Genomic DNA, 11,046 nt, shown 5'->3' with positions numbered 1-11,046 from the left:
GTTTAGTATTTTGCTTTGTTGTTTACAGACCAATATAAGTCGACTGGGAGGTCACTACATTGCATGTAAAGATGTGGATACATTCTACAGCACCTACGGTGTCAGTTACACGAGAAACGTAAGTCAAAGATGACGCTGTGTTTATTTTTTAAGAGACTTAAAAAGTGACAAGATAAGTTCGATCAAAGGGAATTACTTCTAATAACGTGTTATACGCCAACTTAATGACTCTTACAAACAGCGTTCCCCAAACTGAAGCCTAAATAGGTGTTCCACGAGCTACTGGAGTAATTAATGCGCCAATCTTAGAGGCGGCTTAATCATTTTACAAATATATAATTTATTTAAAATGTATCTATAATATAAAGCAGAAAGTAAGGTATATGTATGGATGTGTAGCATGGAAATTAAAACCTTTTCACCAATCTGGATAAAATTTGGCATAAATGTTCCTTTTACATACATTCGTTCGCCCTAGCTGCAACTCTATTCTTGATAACGAGCGCTTCTAAATACACAAGCCAATGTTTTCAATAAAAAATTGGATTTTGGTCGATTAGCTATTTTTAGCTTCATTAATAGACCTCATTCACCAATCGTAAACAAACAACATTTAGCCACGTGGTTCTCTATATTTTCTATACAAATTAAGCAAACCATAAAGGCTGTCACGTGATACATAATTTTTATTGTTTTATCACTATCATCACGTGGTTAAATGTTGTTTGTTTACGATTGGTGAATGAGGTCCATTATATTTTTATATTCATGAATTGATGCCTTCGCTGTGCTTACAACATTATTATTTTCTTTAATTGTTTTAATGCGCTATATCAGGGACTATATCAGCGATGCGCAAGTTAAGACCCGCGGGTAGCGGGTAATATCTGGCTAGTATTAAACGTAAAACATAAGAAATATGAGATGATATATAGAAGCCCTGTATTTTCTTCAACACAAATATGACAACCTTTTAATTGTATTAATGTAATTAAGTGCATTAATATTAAGCTGAAAAGTAAGTTGGGCCCCCAATATCGATACTGTCATCATAGATTCGCACAATATAAACCAACGCTATGGCAACCCATTAAAAATGCAATGGGTACCGAATTACATAGGTGTGTCCGGCAACACCATTGCTAACACCTTAACTCAACAGGAAAGGCAGACACCACTTACCTAGCAGGCTGTGAGTATTCATCATGCTCTGGCAAAAGAGTTTTAAAAAAAATGAAAAAGTTGTTTGAGTGCTGGGACAAGTCTCAAAAAGCCCGTGGAGTCACGGTGGAGACTGTCAAGGCCCGAGTAAGCTATTACAGCACTCCACTGTCCAGTTGACTCATATTTCGCTCAACTATGGCCAAACTTCTATTCACTGTACCCCCCAACTGCGGGTAAGAGGAAGGAACCATGTCTGTTATTCATTTTGACTGCCTCAGACTTGTTGGTCTCCGTCTTGGTAGGTCTGGGAAACCAAAAATTCTCGACCTGTATGGTTTCTGGCAATGGCTTTGGCAAGAGAAGATTTGAACCTCTCAAGCCCTCACTCAAATGGAGTTTGATGATGATGATGATGATGATTAGGCCTTGCTTAATAAAAATCATCCTGAGGGGCTCCACTTACTAAGAGTTGGCACTCTCTGCAGCCCTCAAAGTGGAAAAAAAGTTTAATAATTTTTTGTGCGTATGTGTTGACTGGTACGTGTTCCTATGTGAAGGTCTGTGCGTGTGTGTTTAGGTGTTGGATTTTTTTCTCTATTAGTCACGATAGTTAAAACAGAGTGAACAACAAGAGCCTTAACAAAATTAATTCAATAAAAGGAATTTTCCTATATAATAAACTTGACTTTTAATGACTAATTTCTATTTAAATACACACGATGGCTGCCTGGTTTTGAGGCATGAGCTTTGGGCTATCCCCATGCTGGTTCAAAGTTTGAACCCTCATCTCTCCCCTGTCCACCTGAAGAAAATTCGGACTAGGACGTAATAATTTGCTTTGATGAACGAATGTCGGAATTTTAGCAAACAAACAATAAAAAACACTAATAGATAATTATGTTGTGATAACGTCCGATTCCCAATGAACAGAATCGTTTTAAAAATGAATATATCGTAACTTTTACTTCTCTTCGTTTTCAAGCCTGACATTGTATCACCTCATGAAGTTAATCAAGATTCATATAATCTGCTTTCAGCTGTGTCAGAAAATGTGTCTCCTAAGGAAGATCTATGAGAAGTGCCAGTGTCTGGACACACACTACAACTATATCAATATCTTGATGAAGTTCGTTGACAATAGGACCTGTCTCACACAAGATGGTCAGTTATGATTATTGATACACCATCGTTGTAGCTTAAAGTATAAGCTTCTCCTTTCAGATTTTGCGATCTATGGGGCGGATGATGTAAAACGCCATCTGTTTCTGTGGCCTACGGTTAACGAGGAAATCGTGTGGCCAGCACAACCCCCAACCGCCTTTATTTTACCCAATATATATATTTGAAATTAAGAATATAACAAATAATGGGGTTACTATGGTTACCAGGACATGTTCTTATTCGGACCTTAATAAATAAAATAGGGTGCTATATCATTGATAATCTTTTTCTGTTTCTTGACTTTTTGTTCTTAATTATAACTCGTGTTTTCTTGATGTCTGTGTTTCATTTCTTTGCCTTTAATCATTCACAAGATGTACCAATAATACAAATAGCAAAGATAACACATTGCCTACTCCGTATGCTACTACGGGTTTGCGTAGTCGCTCAACCGTAGTCTTCAGAATCGAAGACATTGCCGTTGTCCTTATATGTTAGGATAAATTGACACAAGGGCATCTTTAGAGCGTTGAACTGGTAGCCTGACTCAGCCAGGAAAGCAATAGACTTAATAAAGTTAAAGTATCTAATTAGCATACGCGACTATGATTAACAGATGACTACGCATAGTCTCTGGAAGAAAAGCGTACCAGACGAAAAATGGCTGGCTCCTTTACCACCAAAGCGAAAGTCACCTTAACCTGTCATATATGTAGACAAGTGTGTCATTCCAAAACAGGGCTCCACGGTCCAAGGTATTCTACGAGTTGAAACATAGTCGTTCTACGACTGAAGAAGGTCACATGACGCGTAGCACGTGACTATCTCTTCACTTTTTAAAGGGAAACTCTGATGGTTTTGACAATTTTTGATATAATATATGTTATGATTTACAGATAATGAATATATTATTCTTTTTTTTATTTGCAATAATAACTTAGTAATGGATGTTTTTTTCAACCTAATTTTCCTGCGCATCCAAAACAGCAAGACTTTCACCGGGTTTCTATGTGACGTCACAACTACGTTTAATTTAATCTTTTGAGTTCTGTATAACGGGAGACCATACAGCAAAGTTTACATTCTAGTACAAGAAATATTTCTTCGTCTATGCAGTTAGATCTAGGATCTTGTAAGCAAAGAAAAAAAAAAGCGTATTAAAAGTAGATTTACATGCTTGAGTAAACACGTCAGTGTGTATTTTCTCGCCAGACCACTCAACCGTGGCGTCTGTAATTGATAAGATTAAAACAAATATATTTGTAAAACAAAAAAAAAAGGAATTAAAATTGTATTTTAACTATTTCTTTTTGTATAGAGGTGCACTGCCTGGCTGAAATCAAAGATACTTTCGTGGGAGATGACGAAGGCTGTGGTTGTTACAGTCCATGCAGGTAAAGACATTTACAGTAATAATAATAATAATAATAATAAGGCTAGTCTTCGAGTCCGAAGATTAGTCAGGAATGCAGTATTTTCCGTGGCTGCGCAGTCCCTGCTGTGACCTACATATTTTGCCACATCCAGGGCAAGCATAACCATTGTCCGCAGGCGGTCAATTTAGATTTTCTTTTCGCCGTCTGCGTTTGTCCTCGACAGCAGATTTTCTTTTGGTCTCAAGTGTGTATCCCACGGGCCTTCGTGAGTGACCTCCAGCTGTCTCCAGCAGTAAAAATACACGAAACAACTACATGTGGAAAAAAATGACCAAGATTGTTTTTCGGGGGGGGGGGGAGGGGGGCGTCTTTGGGGGACACACATATTTCCCAGAAATTCTTCTCGTGTCCTATAACTGTAAAATGACCGTGCAATCCAATGTACCGATCGTCAGCGCAGGGCCGGCTATAGGTAGTTGGAAGCCCCAGGCGAATCGAATTTGGTGGCTCCAAATGAAATATAAAAGCGATGCAAACCGACAATATAAAATTAAGATTGCCCTTACGGCTAGGATAGCAGACATAGAGCCAAAGACAGGGCCGGCCTTAAGCCACTGCAACCTATGCGACCGCAGTGGGCCCCGCACTTTCATTTGCCCGCGCTAATTCTAGGTGTAAACTATTAAATTAAATCTTAAATATCATAACAGGGTTTCTACCGCTTCCTAGAAATCTCCTGAAATTGCAAAATATACACGAAAAAGTCTAGGAAATCTCCTGAAAAATCTCAGGAAAACTCATAATTAATTAATATAATTAATTATTAATGTATTGCGTTAATGAAAATGTATTGCAAAGACGAATGTATTTCCTTATACAAAATCTAAATTTTGAACTTATCCATATCGCTACCCAGTGTAGGCCCCGCGCAATCCGTTTCGCATAGGGCCCCCAATTGTTAGGACCGGCCCTGGCCATAGAGCTCTGCTAGTTGGAGATTCGATCCAAGCTTCGTAATATTTTATCTGAATATTGTTCTGAATCCTGTATCCCATCAATCGGAGGCCCTAGGCGCCTGACTACGTGGCGTATGCCTTGGGCGACCTTGGTCTGCGGCTTTACTATGCAAAGTAGGCAGCAGAAGTTTCAAAAGGGAGGGGTTGGATCACGCTTAAAACTCTGAAATAGTAATAAATTTCTATATGGCCTATATAGTCTAAAGAAGACTTTTGAAGAGGAAAAGAAACTAATATAAGAGAAAGAAGCGTGTAATTTATGCTATATCTCTCTATATTGCAAAAGTTATTTCTCTCTTTATTAAGCAAAATTTATTAAGTATCACTAATTAATTAACTAATTGGGTAATTTTGTTAAGAGAAGCACGTGATGTTATCGAGTTATTAATTGTGTCATGTTTCAACTTTGTTCTAGAAAAGAAAGTGGGAGAAATAAGGTCTACAAGATTTGTACCAGACAGACAGACAGACTATAAGCTAATATATATAGTTTATATAATCTTTACTGGAGGCGAGGTGGGTGAGCGGTAAAGCGCTTGGCTTCTGAACCGGGGACCGGGAATCGAATCCTGGTGAAAACTGGGATTTTTAATTTCGGGATCTTCGGGCGCCTCTGACTCCACCCAGCTCTAATGGGTACCTGACATTAGGGAAAAGTAAAGGCGGTTGGTCGTTGTGCTGGCCACATGACACCCTTGTTAATCGTAGGCCACAGAAACAGATGACCTTTACATCATCTGCCCTATAAACCACAAGGTCTGAAAGGGGAACTTTTTTTTTTTTTTTTTATAATCTTTACTGAAAGAATTTTATTTTCAGTGAGAAAGTATACGATGCTTATATATCGTCCAGACAGTGGCCTAACGATGACATTGCAGTAAGTGAACTGTATCTCTGATATGATTTTAGACCTTATAATTATTTTATAAAGATTTAAACTCCTTTCGTTAATGATATACAATTAATAAGAAATATGAAGTCAAATCTTAAAACAGCCAAAATGGTGAGACTACCATTTACTTTTATTTTTTTTTTCTTTAGGAAGTTTTGATCCAAGATGTCTGTAGCAGCAAACCAAATGTATGCAGTACTCTGAAAAGCAAAACAAACGTGGAAAAAAGGTTAGGGTTGTTGAATTTTTTACACTAAGAATAAAAAAAAAATATTTATTGACAAAAAATAGAGATGAAATAGAATTAAGTCATTTTCGAAGATTAAGGATGAGTGCATTGCTTCATGTGACCACGCAAAGCCAGGTGTGACCTACATAGTTTGACTCATCGTTTTGAGCCAGTCTCCGGTTATGGCCGTCTCTGTGTCTAACGAGTGTGTCCCACAACATTCGTGAGAGCTAAAATAGACCTGTGCAGGTGATAGGCGTATATTACATAGACACATTTCTTACTGAGACACATGTTTTACATAGACAATATGTAATGTACACAATTTCTTACAGAGACACTTGTTGTACATAGACAATGGGTTATGTAGACAATTTCTTACTAAGAAACATGTTTTACATAGACATTGTGTAATGTAGACAATTTCTTACCGAGACACTTGTTGTACATAGACAATGGGTTATGTAGACAATTTCTTACTGAGACACATGTTTTACCTAGACAATGTGTTATCTCTTGCAGGGAAAGTTTCCTCAAACTAAACATTTACTACAGAGACCTAAATTTCCAAGAAATGAAAGAGGAGTCCGACTATGATGTAAGTGGTGGTCTTCAGTTAATTGGCTGTTCTATTTACCTTTAGACTCATTTCTTAACTTACGCCCATTTCAAATCCACTTTCCAACACTACACATATCTTAGGATAAATAGGCAAAGACAAAGAAGCGACCTTTGACATACTCGTTCTAGCGGACGTTAGGTCAAAGTTCAACTTGGTAGTTGTTGTTAGAAGTGTTAACTCTTTCTCTCCAAACTGACGATACCAGCGTTGATTCCGCCAGAATGTGGTAAGTAATTACGGAGAGAAAGAGTTAATGGCTTGAAGTACTTTACATCCTGTAGAATGCTTCCAGTATTTCACAATGCTTCTAGTCCAACTCCTGGCCTTCATGTGTCACCCACTCATTGAATTGTCTTTCAGAGCCGAGAGTTCTCCCTTTTAAATTATCATTCTTCGACCCGGCAGCTCTTAATACCTACGATATACCGTCACTTTCTGTGAGAGGACCATCACCGCTCTTATGGCTCCCGCTAGGGAACGGCGTAACTAATATGACATGGTCAGCAAGCCTTTCTCACATTCCCACCACGTGCTCTAGAGCATACACTGGTAGATAATGGCGGCCATGTTGGCTATCGTTATTACCCCGAGTAGACGTTTCCAAGGAGACGCCACGCTGAGGCTACGGGAACTGGAATTCTCTGTCACGTGTCACCCGACGTAAATGCTTTCTCTACAGGAGAAGAGCCATTGAGGAATATCTGGTGCCCTATCGAGATACCTGTGGTCAGAAGGATGTTGTTAGCCTTGACTGGATACCCACTTAGGAGGAAAAAAAAACTTTCAATCCAAACCTCCGCTGACTTGATATTTAACCCAAGCGCAGTAATGTTTCCAGAGTGTCTAAAAGAAAAATCAGGACCTGGTGACACTTAGGCAGCTTAAAGCACGTAGTGCTACACTGGATTGTAAATTATGTTTCTCTGCAGTGCTGCATAAACTGTTGTAGATCTATTTCTAGATCTAGTTTTAGATCTAGATCTAGTTCTAGATCAGGTTCTGGATCTAGATCTTGGTTGTATGACAAATGGAAAGGGGAATATAGAATTTTATTTTCGAGGGAAAGAGTCTTAATCTTTGTGACCCAAGTCATTTCTAGCTCACTACCATATTTAAATGTCTAAGCTCACTACCTAAAGTAGGTTAAAAAATTGTCTTCGTGTTTTCAAATTTTATAATTTTATAAGAAGAATATATCTTTTTAGTTTCTCTTTAGTACATAAAACAGTGTATTACTTATTATTATTATTTTAGTGTCCAATGATTTTTAAATGTTATTACTTTCAACGATCAAAACAAGACTAATGGCTTGACTACTCCTGGTCCGTTATTGAATTCGATGGGGGCGCCTCCGAGTTTATGTGATAACACAAACTTTCTTTGTAATCTTGTTATCTTTCAAATTAGTCTTTGTATTTTTTATTATTTCCAAAAGTAAAACATTACAAACACATAAATGAAATACTGATTGAAATGTTGTTTTTTTTTTTTTTTTTTAAATTTGATACGAACTTCGCTGTAATTGTAAGTTTAAAAATACTAACTACTTTTATAGCGCGCAGTTTTGACATATCTTCATTATACACTTGACAGTCTAAATAAGGCTAAATAGAGCCTAGATATATATATATATATATATATATATATATATATATATATATATATATTGTTATAAACCTGGTGATGATACAGATGGGGGTAGTGCTGTGTGTTTTTAGCCTACCCAATTCGCCACAGTCCAGCGCAGGACGAGCGTCAACCGTGACCAGTGACAGTACACGCTAGTACGGCAAGGACCAGTGTCGTAAATATTACACACGCAAGTCACGGCGAAAGTGATCCACTGGAGTGGTCAAGAAGGTTCGAGAAGGCCAGTAGAGACACTATATATGAGCGAGTGTGTCAGAATCACTTCACTTCACGGTACCTCGCAAGGTGACCAAGAGGAGGCGAGCGCCTGCACGGTGTGTGAAGTCAGTGCGGAGCACAGACTAGGTTTTTGTAAAGGCAGTGTTAATGTTGTTGCCAATTGCGATGTATTTGAAATTAAATTGACTGATACTTTGGAGCCCTGAGTTGTGAGGTTCTGACATTAGTTGGGGAAAAGTAAAGGTTGTTGGTCGTTATGCTGGACACATGACACCCTCGTTAACTGTGGGCCATAGAAACAGATGACCTTTACATCATCTGCCACATAGATCACTAGGTCTGAAAGGGGAACTTTACTTAATGAATATATTTTTAAAAAACTTGTCATTGAAAAAGTACTTATGTTTGATAAAAGTTCTTTTTTAAAGATTTAAACTTTCAAAGAGAAAGTTATTTTTTATTATTTTAGTGTCCAATGATTTTTTAAATTTGATTACTTTTAACGACCAAAACAAGACGATGGGGGCGTCACTGAGTTTATGGAAAAACGCAAACTCCTCTTTGTCATCTTGTTTTATATTCTTTTTAATCATAAGTATGTTTTTATATAAGTATGTTTTCTTTTTGTAGAAATATCAACTGATGTCGGACTTTGGAGGAACCATTGGACTTTGGCTCGGCCTTTCGATTTTAAGTGCGTTTGAAATAGTTCAACTCTTTTTAGGCGCATATTGTATACTTTTAAAAAAGGCAGATAATAGAAGAGAGAAAAAGAGAGAAAGTAAAAAGAAAGTCGTGGCAGAGACTTCAGCTTAATTTATAAAAACTCCATTTTTGAAATACTAGATCGTTTCATAATAACTATAATATGATTATTTCGACACATTCAAGGCACATTGGGAAAAAAAAATGAAGCTCTTAAGTCTGTATCATGATAATACTGTAAATAGACTTTGTTTAGGGACACAACCCCAGTCATCATTCTCATTATCATGCAACTTTTTATATGATAGAGACTTATAATGCAATAGGTTATACATTTTTTATGGAAATGACTTCATTGTTGCAATGTACTACGGAGATGCGCAGAAAGGTGATAGAACTGCAACTCTGTGGTAAAGAGCTTAGCTTCCAAACCTCTGAAGGCTGGCATCATCAGTGAAGTTTAATGGTGCGCTCGGAGATCTAAACATTTGTTTAAGAGAAGAGTACAGCGATTGTGCTAGCCACATGCCACTCTCGTTACCAGTGGGACACATAAACATTTGAGCTAGGACTTAAATGTACTCTGTAAAAGACAATCTTGTAGTGATGTTATTTGTCTGATGCCTAGCCTGACTAACATTTCTAGAACTCATTTGTTCTCTTGGAAATGAAATCATTTAATCCAATCCAACTTTTTGACGTAAACGTCTCATGTGAAGTTGAAACTGTGGTATGTATATATATATATTTTGTTTGCTATTGTTATAATGTTTTGCAATGTGGGATGCACATATTGTATGACATATTTCCTCAAGGATGGCTCCCTGGTCTAATGGTATGCCCTCTGGTGTGTATGTTCTGTTTAATACAACTTAAAAACATGTTTATAGTTACTCATACATATGGATGTTATATACAGTTACAAAAGATGTCTTTATTTATTGTTATTGTTACTATTTCTATGATTGTAACATAAGCATTTAGACCCTGTATGCATTCTTAATTTATACAAATCTGGATGTCTGCGTTATAAATTACTTATCAATAAAGTACATAATTATAACCTACCCATTATTTTAAAATTCATGACTAGTTTCATGCATTCGCTAGAAACCGAACTTTGTTTTTCACACACACAATAAATGATGAAAAAAGAATAAGTTATTTGTTGTTTTTTTCATACATTTTTACTTTATATTTGATTTTTCGGTAACTTATTTTTATTCTTTATTTAAATTCAAACAAATGGAATACATAAACATAACCATTTTTACGGGTTTCTGTAAGACTTCTTTAAGCCATATCAAGGAGATGATAACATAGTAACAGATTAAAACTAATGTAGATAACTTTAGCATTTACTCAATACATTTACTTTACATTTGGTCCAAACAATCAAAACATAACAAATACCTTTTAAAAAATTAAATGGAAGAACCGAAAAAACGTCCATATCTCTCAGTACTGCACGGCTTAAAACTCCCTTTTCTGTTTAAAATCAAATAAATACATTATCACCTATTGATAAACTAATATTTTAATAGTTTGATTGATTCATGTAGTGTCATCGCCTATGTACACGTGTGTAAAATTTCAGCTTGATCCGAGAATTGGAAGTGGGAGGACAAAAAACGTAAACAAAATTAGTAAAAGACAGACGGAATGAGTTAATATATCATCATCATCATCAAGCTCCATTAGAGTGAGGACTTGAGAGGCTCAAATCCTCTCTTGCAAAAGCCCTGGACAGAAACCCTGCTGTCTTGCGTAGTGCATGAATGTCGCCATACAGGTCGAGAATTTTGGGTTTCCCAGACCTGTCGAGACGGAGATCAGCAAGTCTGGGGCAGTCAAACAGAATATGAGGCACGGTTTCCTCTTCTTCCCAGCAGCGGGGGCACCGTGAATCAAAATTTGGCCATAGCCGCGAGAAATATGAGCCGACAGGACAGTGGCCGGTCCTGCACTGTGCTATAATAGCTTGCTCAGGCCTGGACAGCCTCCACCACGGG

The 11,046-nt window shown here is 37.2% G+C and overlaps 1 protein-coding gene across 1 annotated transcript in view; it reads left to right on the top strand.

Moving 5' to 3' along the window:
• LOC106079836 (amiloride-sensitive sodium channel subunit alpha-like) overlaps window positions 1–10,194 on the top strand; it is a 22,061-nt gene extending 11,867 nt beyond the window's left edge. The window contains exons 10-16 of the mRNA XM_056028576.1: window positions 29–118; window positions 2,202–2,325; window positions 3,644–3,719; window positions 5,537–5,594; window positions 5,759–5,838; window positions 6,361–6,436; window positions 8,960–10,194. Of these exons, the coding sequence (XP_055884551.1) occupies window positions 29–118; window positions 2,202–2,325; window positions 3,644–3,719; window positions 5,537–5,594; window positions 5,759–5,838; window positions 6,361–6,436; window positions 8,960–9,145 (690 nt within the window). The 3' untranslated portion in view covers window positions 9,146–10,194. The remainder of the gene's footprint in view (window positions 1–28; window positions 119–2,201; window positions 2,326–3,643; window positions 3,720–5,536; window positions 5,595–5,758; window positions 5,839–6,360; window positions 6,437–8,959) is intronic.
• The last annotated feature ends 852 nt before the right edge of the window (window positions 10,195–11,046 follow it).

The sequence above is a fragment of the Biomphalaria glabrata genome, chromosome 5 (assembly GCF_947242115.1).
Source record: "Biomphalaria glabrata chromosome 5, xgBioGlab47.1, whole genome shotgun sequence".
NCBI classification, from domain to species: Eukaryota; Metazoa; Mollusca; class Gastropoda; family Planorbidae; genus Biomphalaria; species Biomphalaria glabrata.
Note: the sequence above shows the minus strand (reverse complement) of the source record. Positions and strands in the feature narration are given on the sequence as shown.